Below are 20,888 nucleotides of genomic sequence, written 5' to 3' on the forward strand. Positions count from 1 at the left end.
ATTTCAGGTTGCCCCAGTTGTTGTTTCGCCATCTTTTTGCGAGTAACAACGTCGATCTTCTCCCGAAGACAAGTCGCGCGAGGATGCCCCCCCAACCGAGCGGAAAAGCAGTGAAGAAGGCGGGCAAGGCACAGAAAAATGTGCGTGCCACCGACAAGAAGAAGAAGAGGCGCAAGAGGAAGGAGAGCTTCAGCATCTACATCTACAAGGTGCTCAAACAGGTCCATCCCGACACCGGAGTGTCCAGCAAGGCCATGTCGATCATGAACAGCTTCGTGAACGACATCTTCGAGCGCATCGCAGCAGAGTCGTCTCGGCTGGCTCACTACAACAAGCGCTCGACCATCACGAGTCGGGAGATCCAGACAGCTGTGAGGCTCCTGCTGCCGGGTGAACTGGCAAAGCATGCGGTGTCCGAGGGCACCAAGGCTGTCACCAAGTACACCAGTTCCAAGTAACACCCAGGAGCTATCTCCCTGCTGTATGTACAAACGGCCCTTTTGAGGGCCATACTCATCCCTGCAAAACGGCCGTCTCTCGATGACTTCCAACTCCCGTGTCTCTCTTTTCAAGAAATATGTGAGTACCCAGTGCTTCTGCATCGCGCATGTTTGCAAAGAGTATGTCTTTTTTCTTGTTGTGCAGTCGAACTTGGCTTCTTGTAGCCACAGTCGGATGTCGTTTATTTTGTTTCGGTGAAAAAAAAAAACATTGTATTTCATTGCTTTTGAGGGCACGAGTGACCTTCCTAAATATTGCACATCGCTCGCGTATGTAAAGGATATATTCGCGTGGTTTTTAGCCGTTGGGAGCCCATACTCCAAAGTGTTTTGTTTTCGAGTTGCAGCGTTTTTCTTTTTAGAGCCACGGTTGTATCAAATAACTTGCTTTTAAATTCGAGTGTTCTTATTTTAAGTTTAAAAAATGCAATGATAAACGTAGATACAGGCTTTTAATCTCGTGTGCCGCGAAAGAAAAGTGTGTACTAACAGCACAAAAAAGAGAAACTCTTTTAAGGCGAGTACTTTTATTTTTATTTTTGCCTGATCTTAGACGATCGAATCGCGGCACGAGCGCGCGCCGGACTCTACAGCTTCACATGTTTCCCTCTCTAACGCAACGAAAAATATCTTTACGCATATCGAAATATATATTTTCCGAAAGCTAATGAACTTCTCCAATAGGTATAGAAAGCGTTTGATTTTAAACAGAGTTATTTTTGTTCATATATTGATCTAACCACTTACTTGGAAGCCAAATCTAGTTTTCGGGCGCTCTGGGTGGCTGGTCGATTTAAGTTTAAAACAAGGTAGATAAAGACTGTTAATTTTGTGTGCCGCTAGAGAAAAGTGTGCGCTAAAAGCACAGAAAAAGAGACTTTTCTAAAGCGAGTAGTTCTTTTTATTTCTAATTTTTGCCTGATCTTAGACGATCGAATCGCGGCTCGAGCGCGCGCCGGACTCTACAGCTTCACCTGTTTCACTCTCTAACGCAACGAAAAATATTTTTACGCATATCGAAGTATATATTTTTTGAAAGCTAATAAACTTCTTCAATAGGTGTAAAAAGCATTTGAATTGAAACGGAGTTATTCTTCTTCATATTTCGATCTAACTGCTTACTTGGAAGCCGAAACTAGTTTTCGGGCGCTAAGGGCGGCTGGTCGATTTAAGCTTAAAAAAGGTAATAAAAAACGTAGCTACAGATTCTTAATTTCGTGTGCCGCTAAAAAAAGGTGTGCGCTAAGAGCACAGAAAAAGAGACTCTTCTAAAGCGAGTAGTTTTTTTTTTATTTTTAATTTTTGCCTGATCTTGGACGATCGAATTCCGGCCCGAGCGCGAAGCCGGCCCTACGGCTTCGCCTGTTTCGCTCTCTAACGCAACGAAAAATATCTTTACGCTTACCGAAGTGTCTATTTTCTGAAAGCTAATGAAATTCTTCGGTAGGTGTAAAAAGCATTTGAATTTAGACGAAATTGTTTTATTACTTTACTTCATTTGCGCGATTCGCGGCAGCGGCACGAACTGGCCGCTTTCGGGTGGCAGGTTTGGCTTCTTAACAGACCGAAGGCTTGGTAAAACGTTTTTCAGTATCAAATTTTCTGCCAGCCAAAAAGACTTTTCGTCCCGTGTAATAAGCACTTAAAACCGGACCCTTTTATATAAGTCAATATTTTGATCAAACTGTGTTCTTGGGTGACCCAACTTGCTGTCGACCCGGCTCACCATGGCGGTGAATTGCACTGCGCGCTTAAAAACGCCAGTGATAAGAAACTTTAATTTTTGTGTGCCGTGAGAAGAGTGTGTCTTGTACAAGTTCCGATGAATAGATTGCTCGAACGTTTATAAAACTCTTTTTTATTCGCATGTGAAAACGGGCCCTTGACTAGCTGCATCGGTGCGAAGCTCGGCACTCCTGAGTTGACATGTTTCTCCCATTGACTTAGCGAAAGCGAATCTTAATCCCGCTAAAATATATATCTCCTGGAACCTAGAAAAAACAATGTTTTGCACATACAACTATGAAGACTCAAAATGGGCGAGGTGTATGAATGCCTTTGCTAAAGCCATGCATTTCATCAACACACGCTTGCTTCCAGTGCGCAGCCACCTGTCGGCCACAATACGAAGCTGCAGGACTGCTCCCATTCGTCGGCGGGAGAGGAGGAGGCCGTCGTGGGTTCACTTGGTCGGACCCGTAGAGCATTGCCGCCAGTCTTTGTTGAAGTAGGCGAACGGTGCGGTCGTGTTTTCCGTCCCTGTTTTTGCAGCAAACATGTCTGGAAGAGGCAAGGGCGGCAAGGGCCTGGGCAAGGGTGGTGCCAAGCGCCATCGCAAGGTTCTTCGCGATAACATCCAGGGGATCACCAAGCCTGCAATCCGTCGCCTAGCCCGCCGCGGTGGTGTCAAGCGCATTTCCGGCCTCATCTATGAAGAGACCCGCGGCGTCCTCAAGGTCTTCCTGGAGAACGTCATTCGCGATGCCGTCACCTACACCGAGCACGCCAAGAGGAAGACCGTGACGGCCATGGATGTGGTGTACGCGCTCAAGAGGCAAGGCCGTACCCTCTATGGTTTCGGTGGTTAACAGCCGTCTCGCCGTCGGACACACATCGAAAACGGCCCTTTTCAGGGCCAAACCAGTACCGGTCTATCTTGGAAACGGGTTTTCATTCCAACGCCTCCCTCCCGTGTCTCTCTGTAATCCTGAAAACAAGCACTGCTTTGGGTGAGTGATTCCTCTTTTGTCATGAGTGTTGTTTTGCCGCGGGTCTCTACCATTTTGTGCGCCACAGCCGAGTGTACCAATCTTCTCAGGCAGCAGTCGAACATTCGTTGCCCTAGTACCTGCCATCGGCCATACCATGCTGAATACGCCGGTTCTCGTCCGATCACCGAAGCTAAGCAGCATCGGGCTCCGTCAGTACTTGGGAGGGTGACCACCTGGGAACACGGAGTGCTGATGGCATTTTTCTTTTTTTTTTTTTCTGCTCTCTTGGAGGGTTGTGTCCTTTTGTACCAGTTCTTATATTTTCTGAAAGCTAATGAACTTCTCTAATAGGTGTAAAAATTATTTGAATTTAAACGGAGTTATTCTTCTTCATATTTCGATCTAACCACTTACTTGGAAGGCAAAACAAGTTTTCGGGCGCTCTGGGTGGATGGTCGATTTAAGTTTAACAAAGGTAATAATAAACGCAGATGCAGATTCTTAATTTTGTGTGCCGCTAAAAAAACGTGTGCGCTAAGAGCACAGAAAAAGAGACTCTTCTGAAGCGAGTAGTTCTTTTTATATTTAATTTTTGCCTGATCTTGGACGATCGAATCGCGGCTCGAGCGCGCGCCGGACTCTACAGCTTGACCTGTTTCACTCTCTAACGCAACGAAAAATATTTTTACGCATAGCGAAGTATATATTTTCCGAAAGCTAATGAACTTCTCTAATAGGTGTAAAAATTATTTGAATTTAAACGGAGTTATTCTTCTTCATATTTCGATCTGACCACTTACTTGGAAGGCAAAACAAGTTTTCGGGCGCTCTGGGTGGATGGTCGATTTAAGTTTAACAAAGGTAATAATAAACGCAGATGCAGATTCTTAATTTTGTGTGCCGCTCAAAAAACGTGTGCGCTAAGAGCACAGAAAAAGAGACTCTTCTGAAGCGAGTAGTTCTTTTTATATTTAATTTTTGCCTGATCTTGGACGATCGAATCGCGGCTCGAGCGCGCGCCGGACTCTACAGCTTCACCTGTTTCACTCTCTAACGCAACGAAAAATATTTTTACGCATAGCGAAGTATATATTTTCCGAAAGCTAATGAACTTCTCTAATAGGTGTAAAAATTATTTGAATTTAAACGGAGTTATTCTTCTTCATATTTCGATCTGACCACTTACTTGGAAGGCAAAACAAGTTTTCGGGCGCTCTGGGTGGATGGTCGATTTAAGTTTAACAAAGGTAATAATAAACGCAGATGCAGATTCTTAATTTTGTGTGCCGCTCAAAAAACGTGTGCGCTAAGAGCACAGAAAAAGAGACTCTTCTGAAGCGAGTAGTTCTTTTTATATTTAATTTTTGCCTGATCTTGGACGATCGAATCGCGGCTCGAGCGCGCGCCGGACTCTACAGCTTGACCTGTTTCACTCTCTAACGCAACGAAAAATATTTTTACGCATAGCGAAGTATATATTTTCCGAAAGCTAATGAACTTCTCTAATAGGTGTAAAAATTATTTGAATTTAAACGGAGTTATTCTTCTTCATATTTCGATCTAACCAGTTACTTGGAAGGCAAAACAAGTTTTCGGGCGCTCTGGGTGGATGGTCGATTTAAGTTTAACAAAGGTAATAATAAACGCAGATGCAGATTCTTAATTTTGTGTGCCGCTCAAAAAACGTGTGCGCTAAGAGCACAGAAAAAGAGACTCTTCTGAAGCGAGTAGTTCTTTTTATATTTAATTTTTGCCTGATCTTGGACGATCGAATCGCGGCTCGAGCGCGCGCCGGACTCTACAGCTTGACCTGTTTCACTCTCTAACGCAACGAAAAATATTTTTACGCATAGCGAAGTATATATTTTCCGAAAGCTAATGAACTTCTCTAATAGGTGTAAAAATTATTTGAATTTAAACGGAGTTATTCTTCTTCATATTTCGATCTGACCACTTACTTGGAAGGCAAAACAAGTTTTCGGGCGCTCTGGGTGGATGGTTGATTTAAGTTTAACAAAGGTAATAATAAACGCAGATGCAGATTCTTAATTTTGTGTGCCGCTCAAAAAACGTGTGCGCTAAGAGCACAGAAAAAGAGACTCTTCTGAAGCGAGTAGTTCTTTTTATATTTAATTTTTGCCTGATCTTGGACGATCGAATCGCGGCTCGAGCGCGCGCCGGACTCTACAGCTTGACCTGTTTCACTCTCTAACGCAACGAAAAATATTTTTACGCATAGCGAAGTATATATTTTCCGAAAGCTAATGAACTTCTCTAATAGGTGTAAAAATTATTTGAATTTAAACGGAGTTATTCTTCTTCATATTTCGATCTGACCACTTACTTGGAAGGCAAAACAAGTTTTCGGGCGCTCTGGGTGGATGGTCGATTTAAGTTTAACAAAGGTAATAATAAACGCAGATGCAGATTCTTAATTTTGTGTGCCGCTCAAAAAACGTGTGCGCTAAGAGCACAGAAAAAGAGACTCTTCTGAAGCGAGTAGTTCTTTTTATATTTAATTTTTGCCTGATCTTGGACGATCGAATCGCGGCTCGAGCGCGCGCCGGACTCTACAGCTTGACCTGTTTCACTCTCTAACGCAACGAAAAATATTTTTACGCATAGCGAAGTATATATTTTCCGAAAGCTAATGAACTTCTCTAATAGGTGTAAAAATTATTTGAATTTAAACGGAGTTATTCTTCTTCATATTTCGATCTGACCACTTACTTGGAAGGCAAAACAAGTTTTCGGGCGCTCTGGGTGGATGGTCGATTTAAGTTTAACAAAGGTAATAATAAACGCAGATGCAGATTCTTAATTTTGTGTGCCGCTCAAAAAACGTGTGCGCTAAGAGCACAGAAAAAGAGACTCTTCTGAAGCGAGTAGTTCTTTTTATATTTAATTTTTGCCTGATCTTGGACGATCGAATCGCGGCTCGAGCGCGCGCCGGACTCTACAGCTTGACCTGTTTCACTCTCTAACGCAACGAAAAATATTTTTACGCATAGCGAAGTATATATTTTCCGAAAGCTAATGAACTTCTCTAATAGGTGTAAAAATTATTTGAATTTAAACGGAGTTATTTTTCTTCATATTTCGATCTAACCTCTTACTTGGAAGGCAAAACTAGTTTTCAAGCGGTCAGGGCGGCTGGTCGATTTAAGTTTAAAAGAGGTAATAATAAACGTAGATACAGATTCTTAATTTCGTGTGCCGCAAAAAAAAGGTGTGCGCTAAGAGGACAGAAAAAAAGACTGTTCTAAAGCGAGTAGTTTTTTTTTTATTTTCGCCTGATCTTAGGCGATCGAATCGCGGCTCGAGCGTGAAGCGGGCCTCCACGACTTCACGAGTACCACACACAAAGATAAAATGCTGCTAACAGGGGAACAAACAATAATATAACACCAAGTATGCCTCGTGCACATTGAAAAAGAGCAGGAATCAGCTTACCGAGGCTGGAACAGAGAGGTGGCGAGAGACACGGGAGCTGCATGCCACGCAAGTGCATATCCCCCGATATGCAAACGAATTATGGCCCTGATGAGGGCCGTTTTGTTTTTCGCTCTGGATATCCAGGAGAAGACCTATTTCTTGGAGGAAGCCTTCTTTGCAGCCGGCTTCTTGGCAGGGGTCTTTTTTGCTGCCTTGGGTTTCTTGGGGCTCTTGGGTGCTGCAGCCTTCTTCTCTGCCTTTGGCTTTTTCGGCTTGGCCGACTTGGGCTTGGCCGACTTGGCCCTCTTTGCGGGCGACTTCTTGGCAGTCCCGGGCTTCTTCTTCCTGGCCGCACCGGCAGTTGCCGAGGCTGGGCGCTTCTTTGCAGCACCAGCCTCCTTTTTGGGCTTCCTAGCAGCAGGTGAGGGCTTGTCGGACTTGGCTGACAGCTTGAACGATCCGGTAGCTCCCTTGCCCTTGGTCTGCACCAATGCTCCCGCAGCCACGGCAGACTTGAGATACTTGCGGATGAAAGGAGACAGCTTCTCGACGTCCACCTTGTAGTTGGCAGACATGTATTTCTTGATGGCTTGTAGAGATGAACCACCACGTTCCTTAAGCGCACTGATGGATGCTGTCACCATTGCGGACACCTTGGGATGCGTTGGCACGGCCTTTGCCTTTCCCTTGGACACTTTCGTGGAAGCCTTTTTGGGGCTCTTAAGGGCAGCGGGGGCCGCGACCCCAGCAGGAGCGGACACTTCTTCGGACATGACCCACTCTAATCGTAAGCAGAGAGAGACTGAAAAAAAACCGTCTAGAACAAGCGCTCATTGGCCGAGAGAGGCGAGCGCGAACCTCCGGGAGAAGCCCTTCGAAGGTGACGAATGTTTGTAACCATGCCGTTTCTAAAATAACAAAGTTTGGAGTCTAATTTTTGCTCGATTCTGTGCTCTAATATAGGTTCCACATTATCCTCACAAGTCTGAGTTACTTCGATCGAGAAAAATTATTTTACGGAGCCAAGCGCATAGGCCCTCGCAAGAAAGTCGCCCAAAACAGCATCCAAGAATGAACAAGCGCGCTGATTGGACGAGAGGCAAGCGCGGCCCACTGGAGAAGGTAACGAATGTTTATAACCGTGCCGTTTCTAAAATAACAAGGTTGGGAGTCTAATTTTTGCTCGATTCTGTGCTCTAACGTTGGTTCCACATTATCCCCACAAGTTTAGATCACTTCAATCGTGAAATATTGTCCTAGCGAGCCACGTGCGCTGTCCCTCGCAAGAAACTTGCCCAAAACAGCATCCAGAATGAACAAGCTCTCTGATTGGCCGAGAGGCCTTGTCGGGAAGGAAGTTTCGCCACTCGCGCTGAGGCAGTTGGTCGTCAGGAGTCGAGGTGTGTTGCTGTTTGCTAGCTCTCTCGTTTTATTGTCCCAACGTTTCGGAATGGCCCGTACGAAGCAGACCGCCCGCAAGAGCACGGGAGGAAAAGCACCGCGCAAGCAGCTGGCTACGAAGGCCGCCCGGAAGAGTGCTCCTGCAACCGGTGGAGTCAAGAAGCCGCATCGCTACAGGCCGGGCACGGTCGCGCTGCGTGAGATTCGTCGTTACCAGAAGTCGACTGAGCTGCTCATCCGCAAGCTGCCCTTCCAGAGGCTAGTGCGGGAGATCGCGCAAGATTTCAAGACGGACCTCCGCTTCCAGAGCTCGGCTGTAATGGCCCTGCAGGAGGCCAGCGAGGCCTACTTGGTCGGTCTCTTCGAAGACACCAACCTCTGTGCCATCCACGCCAAGCGGGTAACCATCATGCCTAAGGACATCCAGCTGGCTCGTCGCATCCGCGGTGAACGCGCTTAATGTCGCTTCTTTGGAAGCGGCAGGCAACGCCACAAAAACGGCCCTCTTCAGGGCCACATCAGACATGCTTTTCGGACATGTGTAAAGCGACGTCCTCCCGTGTCTCAATCTCCGATGCTGACTTGTTCCAAGTGCAGGAGTTCAAAAGCTGTGAGTACTTTCTATTTATTCTCCCATTTTGAACTAGTTTGCATTGTGCCAAGTGCTCCGTTCGCAGTTGCTTCCAACGATTCCTTCATGTGTTCCTTGTTTTCTAAAGTGTTGTTGAATGAAATAAATAAAGAAGAAAAAAACCTTTCCCGAGACATTACAGGGTTCATTTTCTAGCAATCAGCGAATATCACGATTATAGATTCGACCAACAAAAACCCGTGGAGTAATTATCTGTTTTTGAGGGATGTCCACAACATTTATTGCCCTCTGCCGGTTTCGGGGAAATGCTGCTCCGATTGTTGACTCTCGTAGAAACAGCTTCAAATCCTCTCAAAGCGAGGCAGTGCAGCGGTGGTTTTACGAGTTCAAATAACAAGCAATGCTGGCCTTTGCGCCCGACAGCAAGTCTTGTTCGGGCAATTCGCACACGTGAAAGAATTTGGCATTAAACGCAGCGTAAATATTATGCATGGGAGAATGCCTAAGAGTGGCATTCAAGGCCTGTAGGTGATGAAAGAGAAACACTGTCGGCATTGCACAAAAAGGAAATTGAAATGCACATACCCGAGCGTTTAGAGACACGGAAGACTAGCGCACGGAAATGAGTATCCTGTACTCAAGTCATGAGTGGTCCTGAAAAGGACCGTTTTTCTGTAGCGGATGCCGCGGGATGGTTTACGCCTTCTTCTCGGTCTTCTTGGGAAGGAGGACGGCCTGGATGTTGGGCAGGACACCTCCTTGCGCGATGGTAACGCCGGACAGCAGCTTGTTGAGCTCTTCGTCGTTGCGAATGGCCAGCTGCAGGTGTCGAGGGATGATCCTAGTTTTCTTGTTGTCTCTGGCCGCGTTTCCTGCCAGCTCGAGCACTTCGGCAGCCAGGTACTCGAGTACGGCCGCCAAGTAGACGGGGGCACCGGCACCTACTCGCTCCGCGTAGTTGCCCTTTCGCAGTAGTCGGTGGATCCTTCCCACGGGAAACTGGAGCCCCGCGCGGCTGGAACGGGTCTTGCTCTTGCCCTTTGCCTTGCCTCCTTTTCCGCGCCCAGACATCTTGGTGGAGGTGAGAAGTGGACAACCGAACAAACCAACGAACACTGAGTGAGTGAGGGAGTCAGCGCATCGAGAAGCAGAAAATCAAAGCAAGTGCCAGTCCTCTCCGCTTGGGGGGCGCTGCAGGAGCGCGTTTTCGCCTTGCACTGCCTCTGCTTCATAGCACTCCTCTCCCAAAACCCTCTCCCAAAAAATTGTAGTTTCAACTGCTTGCTCATTGGTTCGCGCAGCAACCAATCGCGAAGCTTTATTTTGGGCGTACTCCAATCACAGCGCACTGTTTCCCGCGCTCTAGAATGCTGGCCAATCGGAGCACATTTTTCAGAATGCTGTGAAAACCTATAAAAAGAGCAAAGAAAACTGAAAATTTCAGGTTGCCCCAGTTGTTGTTTCGCCATCTTTTTGCGAGTAACAACGTCGATCTTCTCCCGAAGACAAGTCGCGCGAGGATGCCCCCCCAACCGAGCGGAAAAGCAGTGAAGAAGGCGGGCAAGGCACAGAAAAATGTGCGTGCCACCGACAAGAAGAAGAAGAGGCGCAAGAGGAAGGAGAGCTTCAGCATCTACATCTACAAGGTGCTCAAACAGGTCCATCCCGACACCGGAGTGTCCAGCAAGGCCATGTCGATCATGAACAGCTTCGTGAACGACATCTTCGAGCGCATCGCAGCAGAGTCGTCTCGGCTGGCTCACTACAACAAGCGCTCGACCATCACGAGTCGGGAGATCCAGACAGCTGTGAGGCTCCTGCTGCCGGGTGAACTGGCAAAGCATGCGGTGTCCGAGGGCACCAAGGCTGTCACCAAGTACACCAGTTCCAAGTAACACCCAGGAGCTATCTCCCTGCTGTATGTACAAACGGCCCTTTTGAGGGCCATACTCATCCCTGCAAAACGGCCGTCTCTCGATGACTTCCAACTCCCGTGTCTCTCTTTTCAAGAAATATGTGAGTACCCAGTGCTTCTGCATCGCGCATGTTTGCAAAGAGTATGTCTTTTTTCTTGTTGTGCAGTCGAACTTGGCTTCTTGTAGCCACAGTCGGATGTCGTTTATTTTGTTTCGGTGAAAAAAAAAACATTGTATTTCATTGCTTTTGAGGGCACGAGTGACCTTCCTAAATATTGCACATCGCTCGCGTATGTAAAGGATATATTCGCGTGGTTTTTAGCCGTTGGGAGCCCATACTCCAAAGTGTTTTGTTTTCGAGTTGCAGCGTTTTTCTTTTTAGAGCCACGGTTGTATCAAATAACTTGCTTTTAAATTCGAGTGTTCTTATTTTAAGTTTAAAAAATGCAATGATAAACGTAGATACAGGCTTTTAATCTCGTGTGCCGCGAAAGAAAAGTGTGTACTAACAGCACAAAAAAGAGAAACTCTTTTAAGGCGAGTACTTTTATTTTTATTTTTGCCTGATCTTAGACGATCGAATCGCGGCACGAGCGCGCGCCGGACTCTACAGCTTCACATGTTTCCCTCTCTAACGCAACGAAAAATATCTTTACGCATATCGAAATATATATTTTCCGAAAGCTAATGAACTTCTCCAATAGGTATAGAAAGCGTTTGATTTTAAACAGAGTTATTTTTGTTCATATATTGATCTAACCACTTACTTGGAAGCCAAATCTAGTTTTCGGGCGCTCTGGGTGGCTGGTCGATTTAAGTTTAAAACAAGGTAGATAAAGACTGTTAATTTTGTGTGCCGCTAGAGAAAAGTGTGCGCTAAAAGCACAGAAAAAGAGACTTTTCTAAAGCGAGTAGTTCTTTTTATTTCTAATTTTTGCCTGATCTTAGACGATCGAATCGCGGCTCGAGCGCGCGCCGGACTCTACAGCTTCACCTGTTTCACTCTCTAACGCAACGAAAAATATTTTTACGCATATCGAAGTATATATTTTTTGAAAGCTAATAAACTTCTTCAATAGGTGTAAAAAGCATTTGAATTGAAACGGAGTTATTCTTCTTCATATTTCGATCTAACCGCTTACTTGGAAGCCGAAACTAGTTTTCGGGCGCTAAGGGCGGCTGGTCGATTTAAGCTTAAAAAAGGTAATAAAAAACGTAGCTACAGATTCTTAATTTCGTGTGCCGCTAAAAAAAGGTGTGCGCTAAGAGCACAGAAAAAGAGACTCTTCTAAAGCGAGTAGTTTTTTTTTTATTTTTAATTTTTGCCTGATCTTGGACAATCGAATTCCGGCCCGAGCGCGAAGCCGGCCCTACGGCTTCGCCTGTTTCGCTCTCTAACGCAACGAAAAATATCTTTACGCTTACCGAAGTGTCTATTTTCTGAAAGCTAATGAAATTCTTCGGTAGGTGTAAAAAGCATTTGAATTTAGACGAAATTGTTTTATTACTTTACTTCATTTGCGCGATTCGCGGCAGCGGCACGAACTGGCCGCTTTCGGGTGGCAGGTTTGGCTTCTTAACAGACCGAAGGCTTGGTAAAACGTTTTTCAGTATCAAATTTTCTGCCAGCCAAAAAGACTTTTCGTCCCGTGTAATAAGCACTTAAAACCGGACCCTTTTATATAAGTCAATATTTTGATCAAACTGTGTTCTTGGGTGACCCAACTTGCTGTCGACCCGGCTCACCATGGCGGTGAATTGCACTGCGCGCTTAAAAACGCCAGTGATAAGAAACTTTAATTTTTGTGTGCCGTGAGAAGAGTGTGTCTTGTACAAGTTCCGATGAATAGATTGCTCGAACGTTTATAAAACTCTTTTTTATTCGCATGTGAAAACGGGCCCTTGACTAGCTGCATCGGTGCGAAGCTCGGCACTCCTGAGTTGACATGTTTCTCCCATTGACTTAGCGAAAGCGAATCTTAATCCCGCTAAAATATATATCTCCTGGAACCTAGAAAAAACAATGTTTTGCACATACAACTATGAAGACTCAAAATGGGCGAGGTGTATGAATGCCTTTGCTAAAGCCATGCATTTCATCAACACACGCTTGCTTCCAGTGCGCAGCCACCTGTCGGCCACAATACGAAGCTGCAGGACTGCTCCCATTCGTCGGCGGGAGAGGAGGAGGCCGTCGTGGGTTCACTTGGTCGGACCCGTAGAGCATTGCCGCCAGTCTTTGTTGAAGTAGGCGAACGGTGCGGTCGTGTTTTCCGTCCCTGTTTTTGCAGCAAACATGTCTGGAAGAGGCAAGGGCGGCAAGGGCCTGGGCAAGGGTGGTGCCAAGCGCCATCGCAAGGTTCTTCGCGATAACATCCAGGGGATCACCAAGCCTGCAATCCGTCGCCTAGCCCGCCGCGGTGGTGTCAAGCGCATTTCCGGCCTCATCTATGAAGAGACCCGCGGCGTCCTCAAGGTCTTCCTGGAGAACGTCATTCGCGATGCCGTCACCTACACCGAGCACGCCAAGAGGAAGACCGTGACGGCCATGGATGTGGTGTACGCGCTCAAGAGGCAAGGCCGTACCCTCTATGGTTTCGGTGGTTAACAGCCGTCTCGCCGTCGGACACACATCGAAAACGGCCCTTTTCAGGGCCAAACCAGTACCGGTCTATCTTGGAAACGGGTTTTCATTCCAACGCCTCCCTCCCGTGTCTCTCTGTAATCCTGAAAACAAGCACTGCTTTGGGTGAGTGATTCCTCTTTTGTCATGAGTGTTGTTTTGCCGCGGGTCTCTACCATTTTGTGCGCCACAGCCGAGTGTACCAATCTTCTCAGGCAGCAGTCGAACATTCGTTGCCCTAGTACCTGCCATCGGCCATACCATGCTGAATACGCCGGTTCTCGTCCGATCACCGAAGCTAAGCAGCATCGGGCTCCGTCAGTACTTGGGAGGGTGACCACCTGGGAACACGGAGTGCTGATGGCATTTTTCTTTTTTTTTTTTTCTGCTCTCTTGGAGGGTTGTGTCCTTTTGTACCAGTTCTTATATTTTCTGAAAGCTAATGAACTTCTCTAATAGGTGTAAAAATTATTTGAATTTAAACGGAGTTATTCTTCTTCATATTTCGATCTAACCACTTACTTGGAAGGCAAAACAAGTTTTCGGGCGCTCTGGGTGGATGGTCGATTTAAGTTTAACAAAGGTAATAATAAACGCAGATGCAGATTCTTAATTTTGTGTGCCGCTAAAAAAACGTGTGCGCTAAGAGCACAGAAAAAGAGACTCTTCTGAAGCGAGTAGTTCTTTTTATATTTAATTTTTGCCTGATCTTGGACGATCGAATCGCGGCTCGAGCGCGCGCCGGACTCTACAGCTTGACCTGTTTCACTCTCTAACGCAACGAAAAATATTTTTACGCATAGCGAAGTATATATTTTCCGAAAGCTAATGAACTTCTCTAATAGGTGTAAAAATTATTTGAATTTAAACGGAGTTATTCTTCTTCATATTTCGATCTGACCACTTACTTGGAAGGCAAAACAAGTTTTCGGGCGCTCTGGGTGGATGGTCGATTTAAGTTTAACAAAGGTAATAATAAACGCAGATGCAGATTCTTAATTTTGTGTGCCGCTCAAAAAACGTGTGCGCTAAGAGCACAGAAAAAGAGACTCTTCTGAAGCGAGTAGTTCTTTTTATATTTAATTTTTGCCTGATCTTGGACGATCGAATCGCGGCTCGAGCGCGCGCCGGACTCTACAGCTTGACCTGTTTCACTCTCTAACGCAACGAAAAATATTTTTACACATAGCGAAGTATATATTTTCCGAAAGCTAATGAACTTCTCTAATAGGTGTAAAAATTATTTGAATTTAAACGGAGTTATTCTTCTTCATATTTCGATCTGACCACTTACTTGGAAGGCAAAACAAGTTTTCGGGCGCTCTGGGTGGATGGTCGATCTAAGTTTAACAAAGGTAATAATAAACGCAGATGCAGATTCTTAATTTTGTGTGCCGCTCAAAAAACGTGTGCGCTAAGAGCACAGAAAAAGAGACTCTTCTGAAGCGAGTAGTTCTTTTTATATTTAATTTTTGCCTGATCTTGGACGATCGAATCGCGGCTCGAGCGCGCGCCGGACTCTACAGCTTGACCTGTTTCACTCTCTAACGCAACGAAAAATATTTTTACGCATAGCGAAGTATATATTTTCCGAAAGCTAATGAACTTCTCTAATAGGTGTAAAAATTATTTGAATTTAAACGGAGTTATTTTTCTTCATATTTCGATCTAACCTCTTACTTGGAAGGCAAAACTAGTTTTCAAGCGGTCAGGGCGGCTGGTCGATTTAAGTTTAAAAGAGGTAATAATAAACGTAGATACAGATTCTTAATTTCGTGTGCCGCAAAAAAAAGGTGTGCGCTAAGAGGACAGAAAAAAAGACTGTTCTAAAGCGAGTAGTTTTTTTTTTATTTTCGCCTGATCTTAGGCGATCGAATCGCGGCTCGAGCGTGAAGCGGGCCTCCACGACTTCACGAGTACCACACACAAAGATAAAATGCTGCTAACAGGGGAACAAACAATAATATAACACCAAGTATGCCTCGTGCACATTGAAAAAGAGCAGGAATCAGCTTACCGAGGCTGGAACAGAGAGGTGGCGAGAGACACGGGAGCTGCATGCCACGCAAGTGCATATCCCCCGATATGCAAACGAATTATGGCCCTGATGAGGGCCGTTTTGTTTTTCGCTCTGGATATCCAGGAGAAGACCTATTTCTTGGAGGAAGCCTTCTTTGCAGCCGGCTTCTTGGCAGGGGTCTTTTTTGCTGCCTTGGGTTTCTTGGGGCTCTTGGGTGCTGCAGCCTTCTTCTCTGCCTTTGGCTTTTTCGGCTTGGCCGACTTGGGCTCGGCCGACTTGGCCCTCTTTGCGGGCGACTTCTTGGCAGTCCCGGGCTTCTTCTTCCTGGCCGCACCGGCAGTTGCCGAGGCTGGGCGCTTCTTTGCAGCACCAGCCTCCTTTTTGGGCTTCCTAGCAGCAGGTGAGGGCTTGTCGGACTTGGCTGACAGCTTGAACGATCCGGTAGCTCCCTTGCCCTTGGTCTGCACCAATGCTCCCGCAGCCACGGCAGACTTGAGATACTTGCGGATGAAAGGAGACAGCTTCTCGACGTCCACCTTGTAGTTGGCAGACATGTATTTCTTGATGGCTTGTAGAGATGAACCACCACGTTCCTTAAGCGCACTGATGGATGCTGTCACCATTGCGGACACCTTGGGATGCGTTGGCACGGCCTTTGCCTTTCCCTTGGACACTTTCGTGGAAGCCTTTTTGGGGCTCTTAAGGGCAGCGGGGGCCGCGACCCCAGCAGGAGCGGACACTTCTTCGGACATGACCCACTCTAATCGTAAGCAGAGAGAGACTGAAAAAAAACCGTCTAGAACAAGCGCTCATTGGCCGAGAGAGGCGAGCGCGAACCTCCGGGAGAAGCCCTTCGAAGGTGACGAATGTTTGTAACCATGCCGTTTCTAAAATAACAAAGTTTGGAGTCTAATTTTTGCTCGATTCTGTGCTCTAATATAGGTTCCACATTATCCTCACAAGTCTGAGTTACTTCGATCGAGAAAAATTATTTTACGGAGCCAAGCGCATAGGCCCTCGCAAGAAAGTCGCCCAAAACAGCATCCAAGAATGAACAAGCGCGCTGATTGGACGAGAGGCAAGCGCGGCCCACTGGAGAAGGTAACGAATGTTTATAACCGTGCCGTTTCTAAAATAACAAGGTTGGGAGTCTAATTTTTGCTCGATTCTGTGCTCTAACGTTGGTTCCACATTATCCCCACAAGTTTAGATCACTTCAATCGTGAAATATTGTCCTAGCGAGCCACGTGCGCTGTCCCTCGCAAGAAACTTGCCCAAAACAGCATCCAGAATGAACAAGCTCTCTGATTGGCCGAGAGGCCTTGTCGGGAAGGAAGTTTCGCCACTCGCGCTGAGGCAGTTGGTCGTCAGGAGTCGAGGTGTGTTGCTGTTTGCTAGCTCTCTCGTTTTATTGTCCCAACGTTTCGGAATGGCCCGTACGAAGCAGACCGCCCGCAAGAGCACGGGAGGAAAAGCACCGCGCAAGCAGCTGGCTACGAAGGCCGCCCGGAAGAGTGCTCCTGCAACCGGTGGAGTCAAGAAGCCGCATCGCTACAGGCCGGGCACGGTCGCGCTGCGTGAGATTCGTCGTTACCAGAAGTCGACTGAGCTGCTCATCCGCAAGCTGCCCTTCCAGAGGCTAGTGCGGGAGATCGCGCAAGATTTCAAGACGGACCTCCGCTTCCAGAGCTCGGCTGTAATGGCCCTGCAGGAGGCCAGCGAGGCCTACTTGGTCGGTCTCTTCGAAGACACCAACCTCTGTGCCATCCACGCCAAGCGGGTAACCATCATGCCTAAGGACATCCAGCTGGCTCGTCGCATCCGCGGTGAACGCGCTTAATGTCGCTTCTTTGGAAGCGGCAGGCAACGCCACAAAAACGGCCCTCTTCAGGGCCACATCAGACATGCTTTTCGGACATGTGTAAAGCGACGTCCTCCCGTGTCTCAATCTCCGATGCTGACTTGTTCCAAGTGCAGGAGTTCAAAAGCTGTGAGTACTTTCTATTTATTCTCCCATTTTGAACTAGTTTGCATTGTGCCAAGTGCTCCGTTCGCAGTTGCTTCCAACGATTCCTTCATGTGTTCCTTGTTTTCTAAAGTGTTGTTGAATGAAATAAATAAAGAAGAAAAAAACCTTTCCCGAGACATTACAGGGTTCATTTTCTAGCAATCAGCGAATATCACGATTATAGATTCGACCAACAAAAACCCGTGGAGTAATTATCTGTTTTTGAGGGATGTCCACAACATTTATTGCCCTCTGCCGGTTTCGGGGAAATGCTGCTCCGATTGTTGACTCTCGTAGAAACAGCTTCAAATCCTCTCAAAGCGAGGCAGTGCAGCGGTGGTTTTACGAGTTCAAATAACAAGCAATGCTGGCCTTTGCGCCCGACAGCAAGTCTTGTTCGGGCAATTCGCACACGTGAAAGAATTTGGCATTAAACGCAGCGTAAATATTATGCATGGGAGAATGCCTAAGAGTGGCATTCAAGGCCTGTAGGTGATGAAAGAGAAACACTGTCGGCATTGCACAAAAAGGAAATTGAAATGCACATACCCGAGCGTTTAGAGACACGGAAGACTAGCGCACGGAAATGAGTATCCTGTACTCAAGTCATGAGTGGTCCTGAAAAGGACCGTTTTTCTGTAGCGGATGCCGCGGGATGGTTTACGCCTTCTTCTCGGTCTTCTTGGGAAGGAGGACGGCCTGGATGTTGGGCAGGACACCTCCTTGCGCGATGGTAACGCCGGACAGCAGCTTGTTGAGCTCTTCGTCGTTGCGAATGGCCAGCTGCAGGTGTCGAGGGATGATCCTAGTTTTCTTGTTGTCTCTGGCCGCGTTTCCTGCCAGCTCGAGCACTTCGGCAGCCAGGTACTCGAGTACGGCCGCCAAGTAGACGGGGGCACCGGCACCTACTCGCTCCGCGTAGTTGCCCTTTCGCAGTAGTCGGTGGATCCTTCCCACGGGAAACTGGAGCCCCGCGCGGCTGGAACGGGTCTTGCTCTTGCCCTTTGCCTTGCCTCCTTTTCCGCGCCCAGACATCTTGGTGGAGGTGAGAAGTGGACAACCGAACAAACCAACGAACACTGAGTGAGTGAGGGAGTCAGCGCATCGAGAAGCAGAAAATCAAAGCAAGTGCCAGTCCTCTCCGCTTGGGGGGCGCTGCAGGAGCGCGTTTTCGCCTTGCACTGCCTCTGCTTCATAGCACTCCTCTCCCAAAACCCTCTCCCAAAAAATTGTAGTTTCAACTGCTTGCTCATTGGTTCGCGCAGCAACCAATCGCGAAGCTTTATTTTGGGCGTACTCCAATCACAGCGCACTGTTTCCCGCGCTCTAGAATGCTGGCCAATCGGAGCACATTTTTCAGAATGCTGTGAAAACCTATAAAAAGAGCAAAGAAAACTGGAGGTACTTTTAGAAGAGTTGGCAAATAAAGTAGACGTGTGATTTGTTAGCTCCAATTTAAGCGCCATTTTGAATTTAGTCTTAGCTTTAACCCTAACTTCGTAATGTGAAGAAGAATTAAGATAGAGTAGAGCTAGTTAGTGTTAAAGATCCTTCTGCCTTAAAGAGGCGGAGGGACCTTTATTTAAACAGTTTGTAGTTTCCCCCCCGCCCTCCCTTGGGAGGGCACCGACGCAGGCATGCCCCCGGACCAACTGACCACGGACCACTCAAAGGACACAGAGGACCCCTCGGGGTACCTGCTGCGGAGCAGGGCCATGAAGCCCAAACCAAACACAGACGGTAACCATTCCTTACCGCCAGCCGGCGCGAGCCACGTGGACAACGCGGAAAACCTCGTGGGGACCGGATCCCGCGCGGAGGCTAGCCTCCGCGTGGCACCCGAGAGCCACGAGGACGGCGCCCACGTGGAGCGCGACGAGCCCCCGAAGGATGGCGTCCCCCGACCGGACGCCATCCTAGGTGTACTAAAAAGTGCCGGTTTAGTACACCCAAATGCAGATCGGCTCCCGGACGAAGTCGTGGACCTGTTCCACGACTGCGAGAACAGCGACAGCCCCTCCGAAGCAAGCGGGGACACAACATCGAGCCCCAGTGACTCCACACCTGACAACACCTCCGAGGAGGATGACGACCAACTCCAGGTGACTGTAAACACCTCCAACCAGTTCGCAGCACTTCTGGAAGCAGGCAGCAAGGACTGCAACACCCTCATCGAGGAACTGCAACAAAAAAGAAAGGACGGTGCAGCAACCCCTCCCCGAGCGACAACCCCCCCCACAGTGACAAGCCCCCCAACATCCGGGGCCTCACGTAAGACAAACAAAGGCAAGGGTAACCAACCAATTCCCTCCTTAGACGAACTCCCCGCAAAGGGGTCCACAGTCCTGCTCCGCCCAACGGGAACAGGTAAGCTAACCCTCGAGAACAGAGTCTCCTTGGCACAGGGCCTTCGACAGGTCACGGGCGGCAAGGCGGCCGCCACACGTTTCAATCTCAGGCGAAACGTGATGGCGGTCGAAACAACGAGCGCGGCAATGACCCACCGCCTCCTAGGCACCGACAAGCTGGCGAGCCTCCCTCTCCATGCCACCCTCGCGCCGGCCAGAGCGGTGAGTATCGGCGTAATCCGCGGACTTTGCCCCAATGACGCAACAGAACAGCTGACCCGAGGCCTCGAAAGCGAGGTGCCCGTGGACCACATCAGACGGTTCAGCGGAGGGCGGTACGCGGAGCTCTTCTTCGGCGGACCCCTACCAGCCACGGTCCTGATCTATGACATCGAGTTTGTCGTGGAGGCACGACACGTCCGACCAACGCAGTGCTGGGGATGCGGACGCTTCGGCCACGTGCAGTCCGCGTGCACGCTGCCCACTGCCTGCCCTACATGCAGGGGCAGGCACCCTCGGGGTAAGTGCGCGACAAAACTCACCCCCATTTGCCCCAACTGCAAGTGCAGACACGCTGCATTCGACAAGGGATGCAGCGTGTACCAACAACACAAGCGCGAGGCCGAGGCGGTCCGCGACACCGGCTGCAGCTGGAAGGAGGCCAAACGTGTCGCCGCCGAACTCCACAAGAAAAAGGCAAGCGAGCGCAGCACGCAGCGCGCGCAGGAGCAGACCGCCGCCCCGCCCCCCTGGATGCACAGCGGAGCCAGCCAGACTCCCGCGTGGCAGACCAGCGTGCTCCCAGCGAGCTCAGTCTGGGGAGACACTTTCCCAACGCTGGAAGCGCGCAGTCGGCCAAACGCGGTGAGTCGGACTCGCGAACTAATCCCCCCAGTCGTCCCACAGCCCCCACAGGTAAAGACAAGAGAGGCCTCCACTAACACGGAACCCAGCGCCAAAATCCCCGAAGTCGGTAAGCCGCAGCGGCGGGAGGAGGTCTATCGCAGGTCCTACCGTCCAGACAGCCAACAGCAGCGGCGAGGGGTCAATGACCGGCGCCCAGCTGACGCACGGCACCTGCGAGGATCCTCCTCTCCCCGCGCGGACGACCGACCCGGTGGCGAGAGGGAAAGGCCTCTCCCCCAGCAAGAACAGGTGCCCCCCTCACCCCCCTTCCCCGCAGCCTCCCCAGGAGACAGCGCCGGGGATTCCCCTCGGCGGGACGAGACGGCCACGCCCCCCACCGCGCAGGAAATGCGCGACATGATCCACACCCTGGAGGATCTGCTCCAAACACTAATCCCGCTTTTCCTCAAGAATCGGCAGGCTACAGC

The 20,888-nt window shown here is 48.5% G+C and overlaps 10 protein-coding genes and 2 non-coding genes across 12 annotated transcripts; 8 read left to right on the top strand and 4 right to left on the bottom strand.

The window, feature by feature from the left end:
- Positions 1-516, top strand: LOC120847604 (histone H2B). The gene has a single exon (XM_040219442.2). The coding sequence runs from the start codon at positions 84-86 to the stop codon at positions 456-458; it is 375 nt and encodes a 124-aa protein (XP_040075376.1). The 5' UTR covers positions 1-83; the 3' UTR covers positions 459-516.
- Positions 517-2,733: 2,217 nt separating this feature from the next.
- LOC121836261 (histone H4) lies at positions 2,734-3,181 on the top strand. Its single transcript, XM_042291111.1, has one exon. It carries the CDS (start codon positions 2,777-2,779, stop codon positions 3,086-3,088), a length of 312 nt encoding a protein of 103 aa, XP_042147045.1. The 5' UTR covers positions 2,734-2,776; the 3' UTR covers positions 3,089-3,181.
- Positions 3,182-3,350: 169 nt separating this feature from the next.
- LOC120848530 lies at positions 3,351-3,469 on the top strand. Its single transcript, XR_005717717.1, has one exon. It is a non-coding gene; the product is annotated as a 5S ribosomal RNA (ribosomal RNA).
- A 3,272-nt stretch (positions 3,470-6,741) lies between these two features.
- On the bottom strand, positions 6,742-7,676 carry LOC121836251 (histone H1-III-like). The gene has a single exon (XM_042291098.1). It carries the CDS (start codon positions 7,417-7,419, stop codon positions 6,799-6,801), a length of 621 nt encoding a protein of 206 aa, XP_042147032.1. The 5' UTR covers positions 7,420-7,676; the 3' UTR covers positions 6,742-6,798.
- Positions 7,677-7,756: 80 nt separating this feature from the next.
- LOC120847587 (histone H3) lies at positions 7,757-8,507 on the top strand. The gene has a single exon (XM_040219416.2). It carries the CDS (start codon positions 7,959-7,961, stop codon positions 8,505-8,507), a length of 549 nt encoding a protein of 182 aa, XP_040075350.2. The 5' UTR covers positions 7,757-7,958.
- A 717-nt stretch (positions 8,508-9,224) lies between these two features.
- LOC115321496 (histone H2A-like) lies at positions 9,225-9,710 on the bottom strand. Its single transcript, XM_040219395.2, has one exon. The coding sequence runs from the start codon at positions 9,708-9,710 to the stop codon at positions 9,336-9,338; it is 375 nt and encodes a 124-aa protein (XP_040075329.2). The 3' UTR covers positions 9,225-9,335.
- Positions 9,711-10,076: 366 nt separating this feature from the next.
- Positions 10,077-10,592, top strand: LOC121836256 (histone H2B). Its single transcript, XM_042291105.1, has one exon. It carries the CDS (start codon positions 10,160-10,162, stop codon positions 10,532-10,534), a length of 375 nt encoding a protein of 124 aa, XP_042147039.1. The 5' UTR covers positions 10,077-10,159; the 3' UTR covers positions 10,535-10,592.
- A 2,216-nt stretch (positions 10,593-12,808) lies between these two features.
- LOC121836262 (histone H4) lies at positions 12,809-13,256 on the top strand. The gene has a single exon (XM_042291112.1). It carries the CDS (start codon positions 12,852-12,854, stop codon positions 13,161-13,163), a length of 312 nt encoding a protein of 103 aa, XP_042147046.1. The 5' UTR covers positions 12,809-12,851; the 3' UTR covers positions 13,164-13,256.
- A 169-nt stretch (positions 13,257-13,425) lies between these two features.
- LOC121836289 lies at positions 13,426-13,544 on the top strand. The gene has a single exon (XR_006077855.1). It is a non-coding gene; the product is annotated as a 5S ribosomal RNA (ribosomal RNA).
- Positions 13,545-15,272: 1,728 nt separating this feature from the next.
- LOC120847710 (histone H1-III-like) lies at positions 15,273-16,208 on the bottom strand. Its single transcript, XM_040219578.2, has one exon. The coding sequence runs from the start codon at positions 15,948-15,950 to the stop codon at positions 15,330-15,332; it is 621 nt and encodes a 206-aa protein (XP_040075512.2). The 5' UTR covers positions 15,951-16,208; the 3' UTR covers positions 15,273-15,329.
- Positions 16,209-16,287: 79 nt separating this feature from the next.
- Positions 16,288-17,038, top strand: LOC121836254 (histone H3-like). The gene has a single exon (XM_042291102.1). The coding sequence runs from the start codon at positions 16,490-16,492 to the stop codon at positions 17,036-17,038; it is 549 nt and encodes a 182-aa protein (XP_042147036.1). The 5' UTR covers positions 16,288-16,489.
- Positions 17,039-17,755: 717 nt separating this feature from the next.
- On the bottom strand, positions 17,756-18,241 carry LOC120847732 (histone H2A-like). Its single transcript, XM_040219597.3, has one exon. The coding sequence runs from the start codon at positions 18,239-18,241 to the stop codon at positions 17,867-17,869; it is 375 nt and encodes a 124-aa protein (XP_040075531.1). The 3' UTR covers positions 17,756-17,866.
- Positions 18,242-20,888: the final 2,647 nt, after the last annotated feature.

This window comes from Ixodes scapularis, unplaced genomic scaffold, assembly GCF_016920785.2.
Source record: "Ixodes scapularis isolate PalLabHiFi unplaced genomic scaffold, ASM1692078v2 PGA_scaffold22__2_contigs__length_789307, whole genome shotgun sequence".
In the NCBI taxonomy this organism is placed as follows: Eukaryota; Metazoa; Arthropoda; class Arachnida; order Ixodida; family Ixodidae; genus Ixodes; species Ixodes scapularis.